The sequence below is a fragment of the Ambystoma mexicanum genome, chromosome 1p (assembly GCF_040938575.1).
Source record: "Ambystoma mexicanum isolate Mex_15411 chromosome 1p, UKY_AmexF1_1, whole genome shotgun sequence".
Taxonomy (NCBI): domain Eukaryota; kingdom Metazoa; phylum Chordata; class Amphibia; order Caudata; family Ambystomatidae; genus Ambystoma; species Ambystoma mexicanum.
Genome location: NC_090921.1, coordinates 839888415 through 839915658, shown reverse-complemented (window position 1 = coordinate 839915658; position 27244 = coordinate 839888415). Strand labels below are relative to the sequence as shown.

At 49.7% G+C, this 27244-nt stretch overlaps 1 protein-coding gene across 1 annotated transcript in view; it reads right to left on the bottom strand.

The window, feature by feature from the left end:
* The window catches only part of CCT3 (chaperonin containing TCP1 subunit 3), a 538625-nt gene that overhangs the window by 278624 nt on the left and 232757 nt on the right, over window positions 1–27244 (bottom strand). Inside the window, exon 8 of the mRNA XM_069652818.1 lies at window positions 4037–4186. Coding sequence (XP_069508919.1) covers window positions 4037–4186 — 150 coding nt within the window. The remainder of the gene's footprint in view (window positions 1–4036; window positions 4187–27244) is intronic.

The window sequence follows — 27244 nt, the reverse complement described above, 5'->3', positions numbered from 1 at the left end:
TGTACTTACCTTAAGCCTGTTAGGATTTCTGTGTAGCTGTGGATTGTTTTCTGTGATGGGGAAGCCTCTCATCCAGTGCACCCAGTCTCACTGCTAGAATCCTGCCAGGGTGACTTCTGAGAAGCCCCTGGACACCAACTCAGAAGTACTCCCCTGTTTGCCCAGTTTTCCGAAGGAACTCTGACTTTTGCTACTAAAGAACCTATTCGGACACTGCCCGTTGGTCACTAGTCCAATGGCTTTGATTTCACTGGAGACCCGGTTCTTCCAAAAAATCCAGAACCATGCTTCAAAGACTCCCGGCTGGACAAAGACTTGTGATGGTGCCTGAACGACGGCTTCGCCAGGTCTTTCTCTGACCCCTGGAGTCTTCTCAGGCCTACCACCAGACCCCTTGGACTTTTCCGGCAGACCATGCTTGGACAACGAATAGCCACTCTCCCCCTTCGAATAATGCAGCCTAGATGACTTGCTGCCTTTCCCCACCTCTGACGCAGGCAACGGTGCGCGGTGCGTCTTAACAGGGGGTTCCGCCGCCGCCACCCAGTGATGCTCCACGAACTTCTCTGCCCTTCCTGAAGACTGGCTCCCCTGGGCTAAACCCACCTCACAGGCCAGGTACATGCCCTTGTTAAGCCAACATATGAGCCCTCGATTTCGGTCTTTTAAGGTGTTCTGCGAACCTCCCGCCCCCCACCATCTCACAGGCATCCGCCGAGTGATGGGGGTATAGACAGTCCACACGACCATCTCCTTCGTACACCTTCATGCGCAGGTAGCACAAGGCTGAAAAAGACTTCTGGGCTACCGATGACATCCTAGCCCACAAACCAAACACGTGCAAAATCACAAACACACACTAGGTGATCCCAACGGTTTGGAGACGGTTGAAATTTGAAGGAAAGCCGCGAGCGGGGCCATTTATACCAGGCATCCAATTGGTGGGGCCTAAAGCAACCAAAAAGGACGTAAGGACAGTGTCCAAGTTTTCCATAGGAAAATGGCAAGTTAAAGTTACTGAGGTTTCCCAGCCCGACGACGGGGAAATATTCACAGCATGTGAATCTTTGAAAGATCCAATGCTGGAGAAGTACGCTTACCTCAGGAACAGGCTCAACGTCAAGCGAACAGGTTGCATAGCACTGCTTCGCTGACCCTGGACTCCTCCCTGGAATCCCTGTCTACACAGAATCTCATGACTGTGCGTGGACCTCTACATAGCAGCCCTGCAGATGTCCAGCAGGGGCACACTAGACAGGAACGCAATCGTCGCAGCGATCGCTCTGGTGGAATGGGCTCTCAGACGGGCAGGCAGAGGTCTGTTTGCCAACTGGTGAGTGTGTATGATACAGCCGGAGAGCCACCTGGAGATGGAAGCCTTGGAAAAGGCCTTCCCACGGTTCACGGTCCCTAATAGTTCAGACGTCTTCTGGAAACCCTGTGTGCGTGCCTGTTAGGGAGAATTCTCAAAATGTGCTAATTCCTCTCTACCTTAGACACCCCCAGCTCTTTTGCTTGACTTTGGGACTTTGTTCTTTAATTGTTTTCTTAGTTTATTTCTTTTGGTTATGGAGTTTTAGACAACTCCATAGGCATCATCTTTTTATTTGCGTCACACATCACCCTCAGTGCAGTGGCACAGGGGAAGCCTTTTAGGCTGTCCCAAGGTTTAAACACCTTCTCTGGGATAAACTACTGTTTCCCAGAGAAAGTAAATTGACTTTACTAGTCCTTAAATTCCTAGACCCAGCACACACTATATTCCAATAGAGTGCTGGAGGGGTTACCTAGTATCCCTTAGGTGTAGAAACTCACGTAGCAGTAAAATGCTACCCTTTCCTATCGAAATGGCTGGTGGCAGTGGTTTTACAATAATTTTTCCCGACCGCAAACACCAGTAGCTAAAACTCACGGGAGCCATGTTTTTCAAGATGGCGTCTGAGCCCCCTTTGTTTAAACAGGTCATGGCCTTTTTTCACCTCTTCTTTTTGGAAATTTACTTCTAGAGTGTGTCTCCGAGCGCCAAACCAGGATTGGTCACTTCGTTCCTACGCCTTTGGCAGGCTTCAAGGACTGAAGACCGCCTCTGGCACCCAAGTATCTGGGGTGGGCAGGAAGCAAGTGAGGTGCCCGAAACGCTCTGTGCTTAGTCTCCTAGGAGACCCAAATGCACTCTGGTATGATTGGCTGGCTAACTCTCTGGCAAGGAAAGCGACCTTGCTGGGTGAGTGACAGAATGAATAGGAGAGAACTGAATAAAAGGCAAGTCTCTTGGCTTGGAAGGCAGAGTCGACCACTGTAACGAAAGAAACAAAGACTAGCTTGAAGAGCACGGCTGCTGCAACTCCTGGACCATTGGTTTGCCCGGTGAAGCACTGCTGCAGGTCTGAATCACTAAATTCATCTCGACAGAGAAGCCCTGCAAGGATGACTTCTCCCTTTGAGTTGGTGGGATCAATCAATTCGACACTAAGCCACCTGGATACCATTTTCAGAGCTGGTTGTATTTTCCTCAGAGTGCTGCAGAAAACCGAATAACCAGGGAGAGGGACACCAGTTTGTGTGCTTGACTACAGCTATCGGATTTGCCAAGTGCCAGCTTTGACCAGTCCCAGTGCAGGAGTATACGCCCCCCTCCCCCCCCCCCCCCCCCCCCGACGTCCTCCCTCTTGTCCCCACGACAGGCTCAGGAACAGCAAGATGTGCAGGATCTGCCAGGAACAGAAGTCTTCAGGTGCATCTTTTTCTTCAATTGTAAGGTACTGTGAAACGAGACAGAGTACTTGCCTCTCGCTGTGAAAGTGCTTGAAACTTTTCAACTAGCAGCCCTAATCAGCTTGTGACCCATCATACAATTCTTCGTTTTACAAACTACTTCTGAGAACTTCTACAGAGACTTTACTGTTTACTTACCAGAACAGTTTTATTCTATCCAAGACTTTAGCCCATTGACTTTGGCCTAGCCTATTGAATTGACTCGACTCTTCTGGTGAACTCCAAGTATCTGCACTGTAAGAAGAATTTTAATCCTTTTATGTTCTGAATGCCTCAGAAGCTTAAAGAGTACAGTACTGAAGTATATTGGTGTATGATATTTAACTGCCTCCTTCTAGTGAATGTTTTATAACTGACTGTTGAATAAATTAATGTGTTTAACCAAGAAATCTTGAGTGTAAACGTTAATTTGAACACCTGTGATTGTAGACCTCTGTGTAACATCATTACAGCTCACATTCCCTCTTGAGATGAGCCTGGCTGCTCAGCTCCACTACCAAAAACTGTAGTACAGGCTTATACCAAAGGCTGGTTTTGCTTACACCTGTAGTCATTGTGTGTAGTGGTCCCAAAGGGTACTGCATACAAACTCTGCCTAATAGTCCTCCTCCGACATGGCCCGGCGTGCAGTGTAGGCCCGATGGCCTTCTGGAATCTTCGATGAAACTCAACGATTCTTGCCCTTGGGGGGGGCCTTGAAAGACGCTGACCAACGGATCCCCGCTTGCCGGTCAAAGGAGCGAAAAAGCACAGGCTCCATTTGACAAAAACAGTAGCTGAGCGAAAAGAAGTGCGAAAACCTAGAAACGCTCTGAGCAAAACACGGACTCCCCAACACTTGAACGTGCAGTACAAATCTGAAGATGGCTGCCAGAGGAGGGGCTTAGGGAGAGGGCAGTCATTGGCTGGGGGGCAGTGTGATCCAGAGCTCAGCGATTGGTTTATAGGAGAAAGACGGTTTGTAAGTGAAACTGATTTTTTTCTTTTACAGAGGATTCCCAGCCTGACTGGGAATATTCATGAGCATGTAAATCCATGCCAGACCCCATGCTGGAAAACTTCTACTGTTCTATAGCCAAGTGAAATACGTTCTGCATCACCTTATGCACAATAAAATGAAAAAGAAAAGCAAGGTTGTGAAAGAAGTTAAAGGTTACAACTATTCACCTTAACATTTCATATTGGGACACATCGAGCAGGATGCAATGCATTTGCCAATCTGAAGCCACTGCGCCGCTTGCATTCTGTACACAAACCTTACCTGGCTTTCACCTTTCTTGTACTCCAACGAGCAGTCCAGCAGAAGAATACGAGGATTTTTGATGTGCCTACGCATTTTAGGATGAGTGACATCTTTGTTTACCATTACACCACGGAGCACACATGACTCTTCAACGATACCACCAGGAATCTGTAAATAAGCAACTTCATGTTAATGAGTCTTGTACCACGCACTGTTGCCATTTGCATAGCCTCTTGGTGCTCTGGAATGGAAGGAGGGTTGGAAGGGGTTTGTGAGTGGGATTGGGAGGAAGAAGAGAAGAGAGCTTTGATGTGCTGTTGGCAGTTTCAGCTGAGAGAAATCAGTCCGTGAGCATTGGTGCAATTTCAGTTGGTGGCCATCATGTGGTGTTGAGGTAGGATTGTGTAGGTTTGCTTCCATGTTGGGTGTTGTGAAATGCGTGCAGTTTGTGGTGCCATAGAGGTATGGTTGTGTTTAGCTCAGAGTTGGAGAGTGTGTATGCAAAGTGGTGAGTTTAAGTACAGAGCAGGGCAATACATTTCCTACCCCCAACATTCAGTCTAGATGCGATTTATTTCCCACCCCATCAATCCTTTCAAGCAAGACACATTCCCTGTCCAACATTCCATCCGAACAATCCATCTAAGAGCAACGCATTTCTCACCACCGACTGTCCATCCAAGTGTGATCCACTTCCCATGCGCAGCAGGCAATCCACGTGTGACGAATCCCCCACCCCCAGAAATGCATCCAGTCGTGACACCTCCCACCCCTAAAAATACAACCAGGTGCGACATTTCCTGCTCCCAACAGTCTAAGTGCCATGCATTTCCTACCCCAACAATCAATATCAGGGAGTGTTAGGCAAGATTGTACGCAGTACCCTTTGGGTGAACTACAACAACCCTGATCTCCTGGCAATAAGAACCTAACCTTTGGTACAAGTCTACACTACATAGGTTGGTAGCGTGTGGAGCAGCCAGGCTTATCTCAAGAGGGGTCAACGTGAGTTGTAGGGGTTACACAGAGATTCATAGTGACAAGTATTCAAATAAACTCTTACACACAAGGTTTCTTGAGTAAACAATTTACCAGTCAGTTAGAATAAGCCTTCTTCAGAAAGGGCAATATACAATAGCACACAAATCCACTCCAAATATACACTCTTAGTTATCTGAATCAGCAAAAACCAATTTGGGATGTCACACAGGCACTACCTACACCTTCAGGTGACTTCAATAGCTAGGCATTAATGTATCACTGTTGCATTTAGAATATTCTTGGGAGTAGTGTTAAAGAGAACAGAGTTCAGAATAAAACAAGCATTCACGCATCTATTCTTAAGTGGGTGAGTGTCAGTTAACCCTATCCTGGAAGGAAGGCAAACACATAAGCAGAAGGGAGAAGTCATTCAGTAAGTCAAGCCAGCCAAGATTAAAATGGCAAAAATCAAAGGTGAACTGAAGCACTACTTGCAGGTAAGTAGAAAGTCTTTTCCAATGTTTAAAAAGAATTGGTAGAATAGAAGAAAATCAAAGTAGGGGCACGAGCTGATTAGACTTGAGCAAAAAAGAAGCTGCAAGCAACTCTACACATTCAACCAAGCAAGTCTCCCATGAGGACAAATTGTTACACAACAATTTCTTAGACTTTACAGTACCTTTAGGTTGAAAAGTGCAGCAGATAACTTCTGTTCTTGTGCAGCTCTGCAGATCTCACTGTTCTTGGGCCTCATTCGTGGGGACAAGAGGTAGGACTTCTGGGGACTCCTGCACTGCGACAGTCACTGCTCGCAACCGGCAATCTTCAAACAAGTGGCACTTCAGTGTTTCAGCTCCTCACGTCTACCGCAAATAGCAACACTGCGGCTCCTGGCTGTCAAGATGGGCTTTCCTTGCTTCTGGGGTCCCGCACTCTGTTGAGGGGGCTCTGGCTCGGTCAGTCCTGCTTCCTGGGAGTCCGGAGGATCTTCCTGGAGCTCTTGCCAAGCTTTAAAACAATGCACACAATCTGGTGTTCCTCTCCCTGCAACTACAGTTCCAGCAGCAGCTGAAGTACAGCCAGCTCTGAGAAGATGTCCAGACAGGCTTACTTTGGAGTTGATTGGTCCCAACAACTCAAGGGGAGAAGTCGTCCTGGCAGGGCTTCTCTAGTCTAGGCGAATTTGGCGCTTCAGCACAGAAGCAGGGCTTCACCAGGTCTAGAAAATTACAAAATGTAAGTAAAGTCAATTTCACTTCACTGCTCTTGGAAACAGTTTATCCAAGAGAAGGTATTTAAACCTTCGGGAAATCTAAGACTTCCTTGTGCCACTGCGCTGAAGGTGCTGTGTGTAACGATGTAAAAGATGATGCCTATGGAGTTTGTCAGACTCCAAAGTCAAAAAAACAAAAAAATAAATCACAAAAGAAATACATGAGCGAGTGAGAAAAAGGGCTCACTCTCGCCAGATTATAAATGAAAAGTCCTGAAGTCCAGCAAAAAAGCAGGGGGTCTCTAAGGTGGGAGGATTTTAGCACTAAACTGAACATTCTCCCTAACAACAACCCCGGACGCTGCAGGGCTTACCTTAACAGCTGTTGAAGGACCGCTCGTCCGATTTGGGCATCCTCGCATGCTGATGCTGCAGGTAGTAGTGCCTTGTGAAGGTGTGGGTTACTGCTCACGTTGCTGACGGTCAAATGTCTTTCATGGGCACTCCAGACAAGACAGCTGTCGAAGCCGCTGCGGCTCTTGTGGAATGAGCCCTGGCTGTAGTCTGCAGTGGCCTGTTGGGCCTTGTGTGGCAGAAGACGGTAGAGGATATCCATCCTACAATACCCTGCTTCTTGATTGTAAGGGAGAATTCGCATCCGTGCCAATTCCATTCAACCTTAGAGACGCCCAACACCGATTCTAGACTTGGGACTTTTTAATTTTAACCCTGCAGCGATTGAGACCTTTTTCTCACCCTCATGTGTTTTGACCAGATTTGGATTTTGTGTTTTCACTGTTTTTGGAGACTGACAAACTCCATAAGCATTTGCTTTTGTATGGCGACACACAGCACCTTCAGTGCAGTGTCACAAAGAAATGCCTTTAGATTTCTCATAAGGTTTAACTACCTTCTCGTGTGAACTACAGTTCCCAAGAACAGTAAAAATTAAATTGACTTTACTTACCTTTCCTCTTTCTAGGTCCAGCACACCATCCAATGTGGAGTGCTGGGGGGTTACCTAGTAGCGGCTTATCTTACATTCTCATGTAACATTTTTATGTTCCCTTCACTACTTTAAAATGGCTGGTGGCAGTGGTTTACTTTTTCCTACCACTGTGCTTTTCTACCAAAGGCCGAACCCTCAGCTGCAGTACAGCACCCATGGGTGAAAATTTAGTCAAAATGGCCCAGTCTTTTTTTCACCATTTTCTGTTTGTGTGGTCTTTGTGTTTCTCTGTGCGTTGAGATTTGAGCCCTTTGTCTTGCCTTAGGCGGGCTTCTGCCCTTAAGCCCACCTTTGGCTCGAGTGTCTGGTAGGACAGGATCTGAGGGAAGGTCCCAACGCCCCCGTCCTTCGTCTCTAGGAATGCTGAATGCAACTAGTCCCGATTGGCTGGCCGACAGCCACCCTGCTGTGTGACTGACAGCCTAGACTTTGCATGAATGGGAAAAACCTGCTTAAAAGGCAAGGGTTTTTGGACTAGAAGCAGTCGACCACTGGAAGAAACACCCGACAAAGAAACAGTGAACAAAGCTTGCTGCATCCTCCTGGGCCTTTGACATGCCCTGTGAAGTCCTGCTGCTGTGCTAAACTCCTTTTTCAACTCGACAGAGAAGCTACTGATGGAACAACTTCTCCCCTTGGGTTAGTGGGACCAACTAACCCTGAGATGAACTCCACTGGACCATCACCCCCGACTTGCTGTGTCTCTCCGTTGCTTCGGAAGCCCAATGCCAGGGGTTGAGTATCCATAGTAGAGTGAAACGTCTGAAGCAGTCACAAATCCGGCTAAAAGAGCCACGAGTCTCAAAAGGACCCTCCAGAAGCAGGATGACCAGATCCCGAATCCCATCACCAGAGTGCAGGACCCAAGGAGTGAAGGAAGCCCAACCGGTAGCAGAGATCCGCGACAGTGCTGTTTGCTAAGCGCTGAAAGCAAAGTGCCGCTGAGCCGAAAAAGCCTGTATCTGCCGACGACCTCCCAAGTACTGCCGCAGGAGCCCTCCAGACGTCCTCCCTCTTGTCCCCATGACCGAGGCTTCGGAACAAAGGTCTGCTCCGCTGTAGCAAGACAGAATTCAGCTGGACCACTCTTCTTCAAACCAGAGGTACTGTTTAGGTGTGGGGTACTTAACTTATTGCCTTTTAGCTGTGCTTTTCTCTGTTGGGAACTGCAGTGGCTTACCTTTCAGAGTTGATTCCAAGTCTCCTTTTCACAGGCTTAACAGCTTGCGACCCTACAATTGACTCTCTAACTTAGTTCAATATTTTGATTTAAGAAGTGCAACAGATCCATAGACTGGTTCCAACTTGACTGTGGCTATCCTGGCTCCCTGAAAACTCTTCTAGTCCATTGACTTTGATACTGTTTGTCCCTCATAGGTGGCGTGTTGCAGACAGTTACTGCTGGGAAAGCCTTATCTACATTTCATTGGAAGATTTAAGTTATTCTCACACATTGAGAGAAACTGTTAACCCTTTCCTTCTCTAACCTTTCTTTTCTGCAACCTCAGAATCTGCAAAGAATAACTAGTGTGCTATACAGCACCACGTGCACACGCCGTTTACACCAGGTGTGTTGCAGGAGAGTGGCGCGTGTCTGGCCCTCTTGGGCTTAGTCCCTCCTGGGCCTAGATTGGAGCATTTTGTAATTACCCGAGGCCCCCACGTCCTGCTTGCCTTTCCATTTTGTTTTCTCCTTTCCCACTCCCTCCCCCGCCTCTCAGCCAGCCTACCTCCTCTGATTGACCAGACCCCTGGTTATCTGACCAACCCAGGGCAACCCTCTGCCCTGCAGCCCCTGCAGCAAAGGGCCCAAGGCAAAGGGCGGCTCCCTATCGTGTCTGCAGGTGTCTACAGGGGAAGTCAGTGGCCAGCCATAAACTCAATATAAAAATAGAATTGTGAAAGGTGTACTGTTCGGTGGTTGCCTCCTAGCACAGCATTCATCTAGTCAACTTTTCTACCATTATCTAAGCTGCGTTGTCTTTTTCAAGTGTCTACTTGTTTCTTCTCCCTCAGTCTCGTCTACATGCACCCCTTTCCGTGTCCTTCCCCGGTGTTCACCACTCCCCAGCCCCTCACCTTTCATCTATCCTCCCTACCTAAACCCTATGGTGCCCTCTGTCTCTCCCATCTTTACTAACTGCTTCACTATTGATGATCCTGCGCTCATCACTAAATCTGGTAGGAAGAAGGTTAATAAAAAGGACATCCTGGCCTCCAACCCAGGCCTCCATATCACCGATACCTACACCATCCTCTGTCGATCCCTCGCCAGACCTATGGACTCTACATATGGTCTCTGCGCTTCCTTTCTCCTCTTCTCCAATTAAAGGTGGCACCCGGTGGGAGGCCCTCCTGGCATCCTTCCACTCTTCCAAGGTCATCATTAATGTTTATCTGAACTGCACTGTCTTGGTCCAGGGCCCTCAGGTCAACCTTCTCTTTGACAGATGCTTCCTGCGCCTCATCAATTTCCTGCCTTCTCCTGCTGTCCCTTCTCTCCCTTTCTCGACATCCTTGCCTCCCCCTGCGGTCTCCTCCTTGGCTACCTTGCCCTCTCCTCCCTCATCTGCCCCCCCGCCTCCCCCCCACCTCCCAGGGCTTCCTTTACATCTCTGCAAGGCATACCTCCGATTTGTACCCCTCCCCGGAAGTCTCATGGGCGGCAACTTTCTCCATATTACCCCTCTTAACTCTTGCTGAGCTGTCAAAGACTTCTCTGACATCTGCCGCCTCCTTGAGGAACTTGACCCCGATGTCCTCGGTCTCACCAAGACATGGTTCACTGCCAGCTGTCATGAGCTTTGACACTCTCCTCCCTGTTGGCTATAAGATCCTTTGCGCACCCAAATCCATCCGGTCCGGAGGGGGTGTAGCCCTGATCTTACGAGTGCATTCCAGCCTCTCATTCCTACGCAGGCCTACTCATCTTTCCAATGCCTCGTCTGCAGGCTCTCCCTCTCCGAGCCATTCCCTTACTGTGGCTACCATCTATCGGCCACCTGGTTAGATCTTCCTCTAAGTGGCCTGTTCCCTCCCGTCATCAAACACTCAACTCCTCCTTCTCGGCGACTTCAACATCCACCTGGATGCTTCCCGTCCTTCCTCTGGACTCTTCTGCGACCTCTGCGATTCTCTCACTCTATTCTGCCCTCTGGCCGAACTCACTCTGCAGGGCACGCCCTGGATATTCTGATCTCTTCAGACCTTTCACCACTCACACCACTCTCTCCTGGAGTGATCACTTTCCCATTTCCTCCCAGATCACCCTCTCCACCCCTCAGGCCAAGCAAACTCCAGCACTGCCACCTACCTGCTCGGTTATCCGACCCATGAAGTGTGCGTGAGTGAGGCTTTCACCGCCACTCTCTCCTCCCCTCTTGGCTGACACACCCCCCCGACATCCCCTCTCCATGCTCCACTCTGCTAGATCTGATACTCTCAACGTTCTTGCCCCCGTCATGAGGATCCGCTTTAAGCCCAAAGCCAAGTGCAACTCTTGGTATGAATGACCTAGTCACCCTTAAACGCAAGTGCAGGGTGGCTGAGAGGAAATGGCAGACTTCCGGTACATCATCTGAAAAACTAGCCTGCCGCCTGCTCCAAAGACAATACCAGCTCTCTGTCCGCACCAAGAAGAGAGCCCACATCCAAGCCTGTGTCTGCGGCGTCTAACAACTCAGCCAAACTCTAAAATCTGCAACGAGCTGGCCAATCCTGCTGCAGTATCTACCTTTCCTATCCCCTCCCAGGCCCTCAGCACAGCCTGGCTTATCATTTAATCTCTAAATTTGTGGACATCCTGTCCCCTCCCTCTCCCACTTCCCCTCCCACTCCCCCTCCCCCTCCCCCTCCTCTAGCCCTTCCTTGGCCACCCCTCCTCCCTCCTCCTTTCCCCTGTTCTCCCCAGATGAGGTTGCCAGACAAGTCCCATCTATGAAAGTCTCATCAAAACAGGTTCATCCTTGTTCCTCCAAAACCATCAAGGACCACAATGACACCCTGGCTCCTGCTCTGGCTGACTGCTGCAATCACTCCCTCGCCACTGGAGTCTCACCTCCACCCACCCCCCCCCCGAAGCACTCCCTTGTGCACCCTCTTAAACCCTCTGCCGACCCTTCCTGCCCAGCTAACTATCGCCCAATGTCCATCACTGCTTTCCTGGGCAAACTCCTGGAAAAGCTGGCCATCTCCCAGCTTAATCTCCACACTGAATTGGTTAGGTGTCTTCAAGACCATCACCTGAACATCTGAAGACCTGGTCTTGGACATGGTCAACCATTCCATCACTGATCAGGCCCTGGCTTGGCCGACTTATTTCCTCTCTCGATTTACCCTCCTAGGGCCAACTTGGGTCCTTCCTTTCCTCCATCTCTACCTGTGGTGTTCCACAGGGGTCTAACTTCTTTCTCTGGATGTTCAACCAATACCTGGTACTTCTTGCCCACTGCATTGCCACTCTCTGCCCCAACTTTCAGTGCTATGCGGATGACAACTCATTTTCAGGCTCTCTTCCATCACCTCTTCTCTCATTCTGACTGTTAGTCTGCTACCCAGGAGTGGTGCCGCCAAAGATCTCAATCTTAATGCCAGTAAGAACCTCTGGGTCATCTTCAACTCCACACATCTCCGACGTCTCTAAGAAGTCACACTACCAGCTGCACCTCCTCAGAAGTATTCTTCCCATCTTCTCCTTCCCCCAGAAGCTCACTGTCTCCAGAGCTCTGGTTCTCTCTAGGCTGGACTACTGCAACAGCCTTTCTAAATCTGCCTGCCTCTACTCTCTGCAACACATCCAAAACAGGACTACAAGACTGGTCCTTGGCCTCAAGCCCAAGGATAATATCTCTCCAGGTCTGAAATCTCTGCACTGGCTCCCAGTGTCGGGGAGGATTATGTTCAAAACCCTGTGCATTGCCCATAAGGCCTTCTGGGGCCTGGGGCCTCAATACCTTCAACTCTTTCTTCCTAAAGATCTTCCTTTGCGAGCTCTTCGCTCATCCGCCTCCAACTCCCTCAGGGTCGGTCACTTCTCCAAGCAACGCGTTGGTGGTAGATCTTTCTTCTGCTGGGGCCTCCCTCTATAACAGCCTCCCTGCCTCTCTGAAACAAGGAGAACCACCTCGGTTACAGAAGCACCTCAACATCTTCCCTCTTTGCTTATGCTTTCTCTCCTCTGCTGATCTCCAGGTTGAAACTGAATCTACACTTGTTTACCTGGCTACCCTCTGATCTCTGGCCAAGGTTCCTTCCCCCGCCAGTTGAACACCTGCAAGCCCCCTGCCAGCACTTCACACCTGATGTCTGCCCTTGCACTTGCCACCAGCTGGCCGCACTTATTTATTGACGTTATTTATTTTATTTATCTTTATTGTTTCAAAGTTATCTTATTTACTGCACTGCTCCCCGTCCCTTCCCTTTCCCCCTCCCCTGCACTTACGCGATCTCAATGTCAACTGGACTAGTAAGATCGCGGTCTCGGTCTTCCCCCCGTTTCCTCTCCTTGTGCCTTGAAGGCGGTTATAAATGCCATATCATATATAAATGCCATTACCGTCCTTGTGATTGAAGTCACCTCAGGGTGTAGGAATTGTGTAAGAAGCATATCCAAAGATTATCCACCAACTTGTTTGGATTCTGAAAAGTAATTTTAAAGTACATTTACATCGTTAAACATTCTTTTAAAATGCAATTTGTGTATTTAAAACTTGGGTGTTAAATAACTATTTAGAACTGAAACCTTCAGTTTAAGTATTATTTGGCTAATTGCATTTACGTGTTTCATTTGTACAGCTCATTTACCCCTCTTGAGATCGGCCTGGCTACTCAGTCACACTACCAACTTGTGTAGTACAGACCTATAGCAAAAGGTGGGTTACCTAATACCAAGCTGTTAAGTGTTGTGTAGTCTCACACAGTGTGACTGCATCAATTCTTACCCAACAGTGATAGCTTTCCCTTGCAGGGTCCAAAAGCGATAATAAGCTGCCTTGCTGCTGTAAGGGATTCTGTCCGGTGCAGATAATATTTAAATGTCGTTTTGACATTCAGGGAGTGCAGTGCTCTCTCTGCAGGTGTGCTGGCGTTTTGGAAGAGGTAGGCAAAGTGATGAACAAGTTACTTACCAACTGTAACGTTCTTTCGACTGGATGTTCCTCCCACGTATTCCTCATCTTGTGATAATTCGTTATCTCCAGCTTTGCTGCTTCAGAAAAAAATTCTCGGCAGGGGGCGCTGTGCTCGAGGTCGTGACGTTGATTGTCCCTCGACGGACTCCGTACAAAGTCGACGTCACCAATGGTATAAATAGCTCGAGCCGTGCCCGTTGCTTCAGTTCTGTTTTTTCGATGAAACATAAGACAAACACCCAGGCGTGCCCCATAACCGATACATTCTTCGTGAGAGGAAAGTGTAAGAAAATGTAAACTATACTGTGGGGTAGGATGGGAGGATCGATGAGGAATACGTGGGAGGAACATCCAGTCGAAATAACGTTACAGTTGGTAAGTAACTTGTTCTTCGAATGGATTGTGTCCTCCCACATATTCCTCATCTTGTGACAGGCTCCCATAGCAGTAGCAATTTTGGAGGCGGGAGTACCAATTTCAGTTTTCGTGGACAGAATGCAGAACTGCCTTGGCAAATAAAGCCTCATTAGAGGAGGCAGTATCCAAACAATGTTTAAGAAAAGCATGTATTGTTTTCCAGGTTGCAGCTGCACAAATATCTGCTGCCGGGACTCCCCTCTTTAGAGCAGCAGAAGTAGCCATTCCCCTTGTAGAATGGTCACGAAGCCCATCTGGTGGTTCTTTTCCCGCTAATCTGTAGCATTTAACTATGGCTAATATGATCCAGCGGGAAATGGTCAGTTTTGTTACAGATAAGTCTAATTTAGGACCAGTATAACCTACGAATAGTTGGTCATCTTGTCTCAATTTAGCAATCCTTGAGATGTAAAAACTAAGAGCCCTCTTGGGATCTAGTCTATATAACCTCTCCTCTTCCTTGCCCAGATGAGGAGGATAAAAAGTTGGTAGTTCTATTTTTTGTGACAAATGGAAGTCCGAGACTACTTTTGGTAAGAACGAAGGTTTAACCTTAAGGACTACCTTATCCTTACATAAAAATAGTATATGGTGGTTTGCATGAGAGAGCATGAAGTTCACTAACCCTGCGGGCTGATGATAGGGCCACGAAAAGGACAGTTTTTAGAGTTAAAAGCCTCAATGGACATGAATGCAGAGGCTCAAAAGGTATGCAAGTCAAGAATTTTAGTACTAAATTTAAATCCCAAGTTGGTACATGAAAAGGTACTGGAGGGTATACATTAGTAAGCCCTTTTAAGAATTGAATGATTAAATGGTATTTTGAAATATGAAACCTCTTCCGAGGAGCGCTTGAAAATGGACAGCGCAGCAAGGTATCCTGTTCCTATCTTGAGCCCCAGATTAGCTAGCTGTAATAGAAAAGAAAGAACCATTGGGGTGCCACACTGAAAAGGGTCCACATCCTTGTCTTTGCAACAGTTACTAAACCTGTTCCAGCGACATCGGTACAAAGATTTTGTTGCTGGTCTTCTGGCCGAAAGCAAGATTTCCATTACGTCATCCGGAAGATCCCCATCCTTGTATCTCAACCTCTCAGAAACCATGCGTGAAGGTTGAGTGTCTTGACCTCTGGATGGATAACCCGACCCTCTTGCGAGAGAAGATCCTCTCTTTGCGGAAGATGTATTGGAGGGCAGATGGACATGTCCAGAAGGTCCGGGTACCACGTCCTCCTGGCCCAATCCGGGGCAATTAGGATGATGGTTTTCCTGAACTTTCTCAACCTCCTGATTACCTGAGGAATCACGAGACTGGGGGAAACGCGTACAGCAGTGGAAAATTCCACTCCACTACGAATGCGTCTCCCAGAGCTCCTCTCAGGAACTTCCCTTGATCAGTACTGATCGCACTTCCGGTTGAACGCGGTGGCGAACAGATCCACTTGAGGGGTTCCCCAGAGGGACTAAGGTCTCCAGAAGGACTTCCTGAGCTCTCTCTCACTCGTGAGAGACAGTGCTCTGCCTGCTCAGAGCGTCTGCCGCTGTGTTCTTCTCTCCGGCTAGGTGAATTGCCGATAGAGAGATTCCTTCTCGTATTGCCCAGAACCATAGCTGCATTGCTTCTCTGCACAGTGGTAGTGATCCTATACCTCTTTTGTTGAGGTAGTACATGGCCACCGTGTTGTCCGTCATTAGCACATTCTTTCCCTGTACAGAGGCAGAAAGGCCTTCAGAGCTAGTCTGATTGCTCTCAGCTCCAAAAGGTTGATGTGTAGTTTGGACTCTGATGGAGACCAACGACCACCGATTGTCAGATCGTTGGTGTGTGCTCCCCACCCCGTGAGTGAGTCGTCCGTCACTACTGTTATCTCCGGCCATGGTTGCCAAAAAGACTCTCCCTTGAGAATGTTGTCGTTGCAAGCCCACCATAGAAGATCCTGAGCAACTGAGCTCGGGACTTGCAGAAGATATTCCCCGAGAACTGGGACCACTGAGTTCTGGGTGCCCATTGAAGGGATCTCATTCTCAACTTGGCCTCTGGTACTAGGAAAATGCAGGATGCCATGAGGCCAAGCAACCTGAGAAAATCGAATGCCGGCAGACGTTGGGCATTCTGGAATTTTGTTACCATCTGCTGGATGTGGAGAGCTCTCACCTCGGGAGGCGAGGCTTTTCCCGAGGAAGTGTCCAAGACTGCTCCAGTAAACTGGAGCTTCTGGGATGGTATCATGGGGGACTTCTTGAAATTGAGGCAGAAGCCCAATTTGCGGAGGAAGTGGCAGGTGATCGAAAGATGTTCCTGAGCTTGTTCTGGAGAACTTGCTCTGATCAACCAATCGTCCAGGTAGGGGTAGAAGTGAAGGCCCTCTCCTGAGACTTGCTGCCACTACCGCCAACAGTTTGGTGAAAACCCTCAGGGCGGAGGTCAACCCGAATGGCAGAACTCGAAATTGATAATGAGAATTGCCAATCGCGAACCTCAGGTACTCTGTGTTTTGGATGAATTGGCACATGAAAGTAAGCATCCTAAAGGTCCAATGATACCAACCAATCTTGGAGTTGGAGAGCCTGAAGGATCTGAGAAAGTCACCATCTTGAACTTGTCCTTCCTGAGAAACTTGCTCAAGTTTCTCAAGTCCAAGATGGGTCTCAGTCCTCCGTCCTTTTTTGGATGAGAAAATATGGGGAGTACCAACCCCTGTTCCTCTCCGCTACAGGTACCAGTTCTATGGCACCTTTCTCTAGCAGGGTTAAAATTTCCTGCAACAGGAGTGGATCTGGAATTTTGGCAGAGTTGGCTCCCGGTGGATGATTCTGAGGCCTTTTTTGGAAGGGGAGGCAGTAACCTTGGGCTACTGTTTCCAGTGCCCAAGCATCTGAGGTGATGCCCCGCCATTCCTACACATGCTGAGAGATTCTGCCTCCCACTGGTGTTTGTGCAACAAGGTCTCAGAGGGATTTGGAGACGGCTGCAGGAGTGGCTGAGGGTACAGATGCCGCTCCTGAGGCTGATTTTGCACCTCTTCCTCGTGCTCCACGAGTGAAGTTTCTTTTGCCCCTTTGAGAAGCCTGTCCTCTTCCTCTACCAAAAGAGTAGTATCGAAAAGAACGACCCCTCCAGCAAGATGAGCCGGAATAGGGTTTTAGAGGCTGGCGCAAAGAGGCGCTAAGTGATTTAGCTGCCGCTTTCGAGGTCTGAAGTTTTTCTAGGCTTTAATCAGCCTTTCTGCCAAAGAGCCTCGAGCCAGCGAAGGGCATGTTGAGGAGTCTAGCTTGCACGTCTGGTGCAAACCCCGACTTCCTCAACCACGCAAATCTGCGTAGCACAACGCTTGCAGCCAAGGATCTGCTGATATTATCAGCAGTATCCAGTCCAGACTGGAGACATTTCCCCCATTGCCTCCTTTCCATCTTTAACTATTCAGGAAGCCTTCCCTTTCCTCGCCTTCCGGAATATGATCAGCCGTCGCCGAAATACAGTCCCACAGGGTATGGGTAAACCTGGCTAGGGTACAGGTAACATTTGCTGACTTAAGTGCCATACTGCCTGACGTGAAAACTTTACGTGCCCAGGCATCAACTTTTTTATCCTCTCTATCTGGAGGGATAGTTGGATAAGCAGTTTGTTTTGAAGTGGATGCTGCCTGAATGACTAAACTCGAGTTGGATTTTTATTCAAATATTCAGGATCCGTTCTGCAGGATGTGCAGTAGCAATACTCTCTGGTTTCTCCCAGTTTTTCTCCACAGTCCTTTGAAGGGCCTTGTGGAAAGGGAGAACAGGATCTTTCTGAGGTCCCTTGACGATTATATCCGTCATGTCATCTTGTTCAAAAATGGGAGAAGTATTACCCCAACCCATATACTCAATTACACTGGTCATAAGACCCCTGTACCCAGCATCTGCATGCTCTGCAGGATCAGGTCTGGCGAGCTCCAATTCTGGGGATGTGTCAATTCCACTGGCAGAATGTAGAGTATCACTCAGGTCTCTCATTCTAGGTTCTTGATCAATAAGTTCCTCAGGAACTTGTCTTGTACCCTAAGAAACTCCAAGAGGAGTAACTTCGCCCTCTTCAGAAGCAGATTCTTCATAAATTGCTGACAGACTTGAAAAAGTCTGATCTGGGCAATGGAGTGAATCTCCTTTCTTCCTCTACTATCCGCGTCAAAGGAATTGATAAATCCCTCGAAATTGTCGAAGGGGTCTTCGAAGACTTCGAAGAGGACTTTTGGCGTTGAGGATGTTTTTGGTTTTGGAGTCGAATGTTACGCTCACCTGGCTCCCACAGAGGCATCGATCGGAACTGGACAGCTGAAGTCTCCACCAATGTGACACGTAGAGCTGAGATGACGGACTGGACTGGCCCACCTAGCTTCGTTTGCTTGGCCCGTAGGAATATTCGTCTGCAAATGGAGAAAGGGAATTAACCGCCCGTGGAGTTGAGCTTAAATCCCCACACCCCTGCTGTTCTCCCCACAGATCGTCTTTGATGTTCCCCCATAGTCTCACCTGATGGTTTGAAAAGATAAGCTCTCCATCCTGCATTGAGCGCAGGGGCGCGTTGATAACCAGTTGCTTCACTGGCTCGAAAGAATTGGTGAGTTCCAGAACAATATTGACTCCGAGATTCCCGGCAAGACGCCGTAAGCATAAAGTTCGTAAGAGTTCAAATGCCTGACTTTCACTCTTGTCCGATTCCTTGCAGGTTGCAGCTTGACCCTAATGAAGAGTTCCTCGTGGCAACCGGTAGTATTCTGGTAAGGATTCGTATTTTCCAACACAGTTCGATAAAATAAAGTCAATATGTAACCTGTTGCTTTTTCCCTTATTCAGGCGCTGAGAGAAAGTATGAAGTCTTGGGGAATAATACCTCCGGCGGTAAACTCAGGTAAGTCTATTGTGGTGAGGAGGGTTCCCCTGGTTAGTCCCTTTGTTTCACCTTGCTGTCCTTTTGTTTCCCCTTAGGGGCCGGGGTTCGACGAAGCTGTGCCAACCCGTGAAGAGGAATAGTACCTCCCGGTGGTAAAATCAGGTAAGTCTATGGGGGGGTAACTAATATTCCTCTGTGTATTCCCTTAGCTCACCTTGCTGTTCTTGTCTTCTCCTTAGGTGCCGGAGTGCGGCGGGAACATGCAGGAGGATGCGGTGAAATGTGAAGATGCTGCGAAAGCCGGTGAGTTCAGCGCTGCAGCAGGCGAGGCGACGCGCATTAAAATAACTTCTTCCAGCTCGAAGGCGCGATGGATCGGGAATTCAGGTAAGGATTAAAGGTATTGCTCTTGTTCTAACCTTTTCTCCTTTCTCCCTCTTTTTTCTAGGAGCTCCAAACTCGAGGCAGGCGTGGCAGAAGGCTGGATGCAGACTTGCAGGTACGGTGAGCAGACTTGCAGGTACGGTCTGGATGCAGACTAACGCGAAGCGTGTGCTGCTCTTCGGGTGTGGTTTAAATAGCCCCCAAAGTAGTCCCAGGTAAGTATTCCTCCCCAGCCCCGCCCGAGTAAAAATAATAGTCCGAGTAAAGTAGTCCCTTCCAAGCCTCTTTTGGCTTGGAGCTCTTGCAGCATGGTCTGCATCAGGTAAGTTTGAAGCATGGTCTGCATCAGGTAAGTTTTAATCTATGAGCCTGGCGCCTGTGGTGCCAGGACTGACTCTACATATGAGCCTGGCACCATGACTGGACCCAAATAGCCCCTAGCAGGGGTTGTTGCGTTTGCTTAGAATAACTTGATGCCTGCTTCCGGGGTTGCTGGACGTTGTCTGGGTCCCCGGGGGTAGGCATCGCGACATCGAAATTATCGACGCCGAGGGCGTCAACGAAGTCGAAGCCTTCGACGGTTTGTGTTTTTGGCATGCACTGGAAAAGTGCTCGACTCTCGAAGAGTCGACGGATTTACGTCGACTCGAGTTTTTAGATTCCTCGACGCTGACGGTCTTTCATGGTAGTCTTGGACTTCCCTTTGTCGTCCAATGGAGCGACTTTAGGGGTATGGCTTTTTCAAGGGTCTTTCGAGGGGGTCGGGCCGCGTTCTCGAAAACCTTCATCCTCTTTTTGCGGAATTCTTCCCACTTACTGGGAGAATCCAATTTAGTCGGACATCGAATTTCTTCGGTCGACTCTGAAGATGATGATGATGATGATGATGGAGATCTAGGTCTCCTCTTCATTTTTTTTAGATGACGAAGAGTGTCTCGATCTACTCCTAGATCGAGATCTCTGAGTGCCTATGGCGATCCGATTCCTTCAAATCAGTCGCTTTATGTCTTTTTGACATAGCCTTCTTAGAGGCTTCCCTCCCCACCGACAATTTACCTCTCCTCTCACGAAGAGCTTTCTCGGTCATGGATTGACAGGACCCGCAGTCGTCGGTTCGGTGGCTGGAACCAAGACACCAGAGACAAATCGGTGATCGACATTTTAGATCTGCAATCTACACACTTCTTGAACCCTGTCTTGGGTGTCGAAGGAGTTGAAGAGGACGACATTTTCTACACAGAAAATAGAAGTGTGCTGCTCGATAGCGAAGTGATCGGAAAAACGGAACTGAAGCAACGGGTGCGGCTCGAGCTATTTATACCATTGGTGACGTCGACAGAGTACACAGTCCGTCGAGGGACAATCGACGTCATGACCTGGAGCACAGCGCCCTCTGCGAGAAAAATGTTTTCCGAAGCAGGAGATAAATTATCACAAGATGAGGAATACGTGGGAGGACAATCCATTCAGAAGTTGCGTTTTTGTGGAACTAAGACAGCACTTTTGTGATAAAGTGGGGTTTGGTGGAGAGGATAATTTTGTCCCTTGCAAACCTGAGGCATGGAAGGTCCACCACCAATGCTTGTAGCTCGGAGACCCGCCTGTGGGATGTAATAGCGACCAGGAAAGCCAACGTCCAAGTCACAAACTTGATGTGCGCTGAAGAGAGAAGCTCAAAGGGAGGATTCATGTGGCCAGCTAGGACCAGGTTTAGGCGCCATACTGGTGGTATCCTTTTCTTTAGGGGGAGGTAAGGGAGGCAAAAACATCCAGATAGAAAAAGTTTGAGTAGTCTGTCGGTGTAGAGGGATGTCTCCCTCTTTTCCTGGTGTACTTTTATGGAGGAGATAGCAGAGATAGCAACACCTTTCGCTAGCTTCAGCAGGTACGGAAGAAACTTACACCATGTGCAAAACCTTTTTTCCACCTTTGGTTGCACGAGCCGTTAGTGGAAGGGGGCCTAGCTGCCGCCAGTATGCGTTGGCATTCCTGCAAGAAGTCTAGGTGGCCGAATTCAAGGGTGATCATGAGCGAAACTGTCAATTTGGAGGGAGCTTGGGTCGTGACGCAGGATTGCACCGTTGTTCCTCAACAGGAGATCAGCCTGGGCTCCCAGATGGATTGTGTTGTCTGCTGATAGCTGGAGGAGGTCCGAGAGCCAAGATTGTCTGGACCAGTATGGTGCCACTAGGATTATTTTGCAAGGGTATCTCCAGATAATTTGGATCATCTTCCTGATCAATGGAATGGGAGGGAACGGGGAGGCTAGCCCCCATGCTGTAAAGATTGTTGATTTGGCTGCTGTCAGGCTGCAATTTGTAGGGTTGTGTTGCATCCCGGCTGAAGCTGTCTGCACGCTGGTTGTGTATCCCTGTCAGGTGGAATGCTTGCCAAATGATGTGAATGGCCCAGTGCCAGATTGTTTGAGCTTCCCAAGATAGGGAGCTTGACCTGGTTCCTTCCCGTTAGAGAGGAATTTGCACATTTCTGAAAATTCTCCCTACCTTAGAGACCCCCAGCACTTTTGCTTGACTCTAGGACTTTTTAATCTGGAGAGAGCCCTTTTTTCCCCCCACTCATGTATTTTACTGTGATTTAAAGTGTTTCTCTTTTGGTTTTGAAGTCTGACAAACTCATCTTTTTACATTGTGACGAATAAAATCTTCAGTGCAGTGGCACAGGGAAGTCAAATACCTTCTCTTGGATAAACTACTGTTTCCAAGAGCAGTAAAGTGAAATTGACTTTACTTACACTTGTTACTTTCTAGGCCCAGCACACACTATCACACAAGAGGTGCTGGATGTGTTACTTAGTATCCAGTTGTTCTAATTATGTTACCCTTTCTACAATGAATGGCTAGTGGCAGTGGATCACTACCATAGTGTGTTTTTACCGCGGGCTGGACTCGGTCGTTTCGGCGGCGGCCAAGAAGAAAGCGGGGGGGGGGGGCAATCGGCCTCGACTTCAACCTGCCCTCCGGACGGTGAGGGTAGGAAACTGGATGCGATGGGATGGGTCATCTCATCTGCAGCGACGGCCATCGCGGCCAACGCCCTGGCCATCGTAGCCCGCTACGACAGGGAGTTGTGGTTCAAGATCGCCCCTCTGTTGGACTTCCTTACGGATGCCAAGAGGGCTGAGGCCCTGGAAATCTTGCAGGAAGGTGAGATTACCTCAGACCACGCCATTACGGTGGCTACGGACATCGCCGACACCAGTTTCCGTCAGTTGGGCAACAGTGTTTGCCTGAGACGACGAGGATGGCTCAGGGCGACGGATTTCCGCTAGGACGTTCAGACCAGGGTTTTGGACATGCCCTTTGATGGGAACAACCTTTTTGGCAAGGCGGTTGATGAATCGCTTCAGACGTACACTGAGACGGCCCGTACACTGGGTGTGCTCCAATGACGACGGCCGCCCGTTCGGAGTTCCGGAGGCAGACAAGGTGCCTCCAAGGAAGCCGGCAGCAGCTCCTCTACTTACTGTCAAGCGGCAAGGTCTTCGTCGCAGGAGGCCTACAGGGGCCGCGGCAAGTCAGGTGGATCCCGCCGTCGTCACCAAGGTGGTCAAGGAGGCAAAGCGGCCTCCAAGCAAGATTGAACCGTCCGTTGGGTCGGGCACCGCCAAAGCACCCTGGTGGGAGGCCGGCTGACGAAGTTCGTCGGCGTGTGAGAGTCCATCTCCACCGACCGTTGGGTGCTGGATGCCCTGGCCCTGGGGCACGCCCTCGAGTTCCAGAACAGGTGCCCCTGCATTCCTCCCGAGGCCAGGAAGGAAAATCACATCCCTCAACTGCTGTTAGAAGTACGGGCGATGCTCAGGAAAGGTGCCATCGAGCTCGTCATGAAGAGGCTTCGGGGCTCCGGAGTTTACTCAAGATACTTCCTCGTGAGGAAGAAGACAGGAGGATGGCGTCCCATCCTGGACCTGCGACGACTAAACAAATACATCAAGGCACAGAAGTTCCGGATGGTCACCCTCCAGCACGTGCTGGGACAGCTGGAGGAGGGCGATTTCCTGTCGTTGTTGGACTTGGAGGATGCTTACTTCCACATCCCTAGTCTAAAGAGACACCGAATGTTCCTCAGGTTCATGGTCAAAGGGCGGCACTACCAATTCAAGGCCCTCCCGTTCGGATTAAAATCGGCGCCCAGGGTGTTCACCAAGTTCCTAGCACCGGTGGCGGCGCGGCTGTGCCTGCAGGGGATCCAAGTCTACCCCTACCTGGACGACTGACTCATACGGGCAAGGACAAGGGAGCTCGCCGTGGAACACACTGCGAAGTCCGTCCAGCTGCTCACAGACCTGGGGTTCTCCATCTTTCCAAAATCCCACCTGGTCCCGTCGCAAGTCGCCCTGTTTCTGGGAGCACAGCTCGACACAGTGGCGCGCCGGGCCTCACCGTCGGAGGAAAGGATAAGGACCATCCTAGGAAAGGTGCAACGTCTACTGGCCACGGACGTGGCCAGGGTGAGGTCTATCAAGTCCCTCCTCGGAATGATGTCCTCCTGCATTTATCTGGTGCCCCATTGCAGACTTCGGATGCGGCCCTTGCAAGAATTCCTCGACGCCCACTGGATCCAGACAACGGGCAGCTTCGAGGACAGGATCTCACTCGACGAAACATTCCGTCAGGCGATACGGTGGTGGGGTGTCCGCGCTCATCTGACAGCGGGAACAGCCTTCCTAGCCCCGGCCCACCAGGTGACTGACGACGGATGCCTCCTTGGAAGGTTGGGGAGCGCACACAGGGGACCTCCACGCGAGAGGCCTTTGGTGCTCGGAGGAGAAGACTCTCCACATCAACATCTTGGAGCTCCCTGCAGTGTTCTGGGCCCTCGGGTCCTTCCTTCCGTCCCTCAAGGGCAAGGTGGTGAGGATCTTCACAGACAACACCACCACGATGCTTTACATTCGGAAGCAGGGCGGAACCAGATCCCCTGCCCTGTCCAAGGAAGCCCAGGATCTGTGGCATTGGGCCATCGCACAAGGTACCATTTCATCTGGCAGGGATACAAACCATCGCCGACTCACTCAGCAGGGAGCTGCGCTCGTGCCACGAGTGGGAACTGCACCAGGATCAAGTGGACCGACACTTCCGACGATGGGGCGAACCCCAGTTCGATCTCTTCGCGACGGCGGCGAACTCCAAGGGCTGGAGGTTCGCCAGCAGGTTTCCCCAACCGAGGAGCATGGGCAATGCTTTCTCGTTCCCCTGGGACGGCCTGTTCCTTTATGCATTCCCGCCGTTGCTACTCCGGCTCGTCAACCAGCTCTAGAGGTCCCGGTGCAGGATGATCCTCGTCGCACCGGCGTGGCCGAGGCAGATCTGGTTCCCGGACCTTCTGGACTTGTCAGCGTCCACACCAGTCAAGCTACCGACGGACACGGATCTTCTCTCCAGAGAAGGAGGCGCCATTCTTCATCACGATCCAGAGTCTCTGAACTTGCAGGCCTGGCTCCTGCAGCACTAGAATTTGGAGGATACGAGATCCCGGCCGACTGCAGAGAGGTTCTTGCAAAGGCCAGGGCATCCTCAACTCTCATGCTACGGACACAAATGGAAGAGGTTCTCTGTCTGGTGCCGGGCACAGAAGATTAACCCTCTGCGTATTTCGGCCCCTGAAGTATTTCCGTACCTACTTTCTTTGGCCAAGGCTGGCCTCTCTCACGCTTCCATCAAGGTACATCTGGCTGCCGTCTCACGTTACACCAGAACTACAGGACGGGCGTCCTTGTGGTCTCATTGTCTGGTGAAGGAATTTATGAAAGGACTGTTCCGATCATTCCTGCCGGTGAAGGCCCCTGTCCCGGCATGGGAGCTCAACGTGGTACTAACTAGGCTCATTGGGGGGGGGCCCCATTCAAGCCTATGCATTCAGTGCCGTTGAAGTTTCTGTTGTGGAAGACAGCATTCCTCGTGGCCATCACCTCTGCACGACGAGTGGGAGAGATCCAGGCCTTGTCTTGCAAGCCTCCATACTTGACTATTCACGACACGAGGGTGGTGCTCAGGACGCACCCCTCCTTCATGCCCAAGGTGCTGTCGGACTTCCACCTCAACAAGCCCTTGGTGTTGCCAGTTTTCTTCCCGTCGCGGGCTGAGAGCTAGATGTAGCTAGAGCGCTGAAGTTCTACGTGGACCGCACGAAGAGTTTCCGGAAGACATCACAGCTGTTTGTAAACTTTGGACCTGTGAATCAAGGGAAGGCTCTCTCGAAGACTTCCATTTCCAGATGGCTCTCTGGCTGCATCATGCACTGTCACCGGTTGGCCAACCGACCGCTGCCCGGCCGTCCGAGAGCCCATTCGACCAGAGCGATCGCTGCTACTACGGCGTTCCTGTCTGGTGTGCCCCTGCTCGACATCTGCAGGGCTGCTACGTGGAGGTCGACGCACACCTTCACGAGATTCTACTGCGTCGACCGGGATTCCAGGGAGGAGTCCAGAGTCGGCCAGGCAGTGCTGCGCAACCTTTTCGCCTAAGGTGAGCCTGAGGAGGTAAGAGTTGCTTAATATTGAGTTGTTGTATTGCTTGATATTGAGCCTTGTGCCACCTCCCGTGGTTGTGCATGTGTATACTGCTATGTATTCTTATATTCATGAGCATGTGAATCCATGCCAGACCCCATGCTGGAGAAGGAACAAGTTACTTACCTCTACCTGTTGTTCTCCAGCATGGGTCTGGCATGGATTCACATGCAAACTCTCCCGCCTACCCCTCTGCGGCTCTTCACTTGGACATACTGCCACTTCACGTGCTACCAAATCTGAGGATGGCTGCCAGGGGAGGGGTTTAGGGAGAGGACAGTCATTGGCTGGGGGCAGTATGACCCAGAGAGCAGTGATTGGTTACTACTGAGAAAGACGGATCAGAAACGAAACCGATACGGATTTTTCTATACCGAGGATTCCCGGCCTGACGACGGGGAATATTCATGAGCATGTGAATCCATGCCAGACCCCATGCTGGAGAATGACAGTAGGTTGTAAGCAGTCCTTATTACTCCTGAAAGGCTAATGGGCCAATTCCAGGGTAAGGTGCGATGGAGTGCAGAGTAAGCAAGCTAATACAGGTGTACCCAATTGGCAGATCCGTTAGTCGCCATAGGGCGCAGTTGGGCAGGTTACTTTAGTCTAGGCTAGTACAGCAAGGTGCATCAACTAGCATAAGGCTAGGCTGATAAAACAAGGCACATCATGGAGTGAAGGCACACTAATACAATAGGCAAATGCAATAGGGCACAGCGGCTAGCATGAGGCAAGGCTAATGCAGTGGTACTTTGGGTAAATACAGTGTCTTTAGCTGTGCTCTTCACAGTTGAGACTTGCATTGGCTACTTTTGCTGGAGTTGAGCCAACCTCTGCTTTTCACAGCTTGTGGCCCTACAAGTGATTTCTACAGAACTCGCTCACTTTGGGCAAGATTTTGATTATCTAAGAAGTGCCTCAGCTCCACAGACACTGCTCCAATTGACTTTGGCTGTCCTGGCTCCCTGCAGACTCTAGTCCATTGACTGATTTCTGTCCCCCGTAGGTGGTTTTTAGACTGTTGCTGGGAAAGGCTTGTCTAGATTTCCTTGGAAGATATAAGTATACTCACATGCCATGAGAACCGGTTTAATATTTCCAGCCTCTAACATTTCCTTTGTGCAACCTCAGAATCTGCAAAGTATAACTAGTGATATATAAGGGAATAGTTTTTTACCTGTAACTCCATTTCTCCAGCATTGGCATCTTTCATGGATTCACATGCTTAGAATATTCCGTCAGACTGGGAACCCTCGCTACATTTATAAAGCAGTTTTTCCATAGGAAAACTGCGACACTTGTGTCCTATCCATGTAATTTTTTTGGGCTGCTCAAGCATGCCCCAATAGGACGTGGCGGTATAAATGCCCCGCCCCCGCGGCTCCCTTCCGATTTGAACCCCTTCAAAGTAGCAACGGGGGATACAGCATGTACATTGCATTCAGGGGAGGCCGGCGGGCGCATGTGAATCCATGAAAGATACCAATGCTGGAGAAATGGAGTTACAGGTAAGAAACTATTCCCTTCTCCAGCATTGGATCTTTCATGGATTCACATGCTTAGAATAGATTTCACAGCAGTAACTGATATGGCGGTGTGGACACATTTCCCCTGGACAGGGCTTACCTTAATGAAACAGATGGCGCAAGACTGCTCTTCCCAGCTGCACGTCGTCCGCATGTTGCCA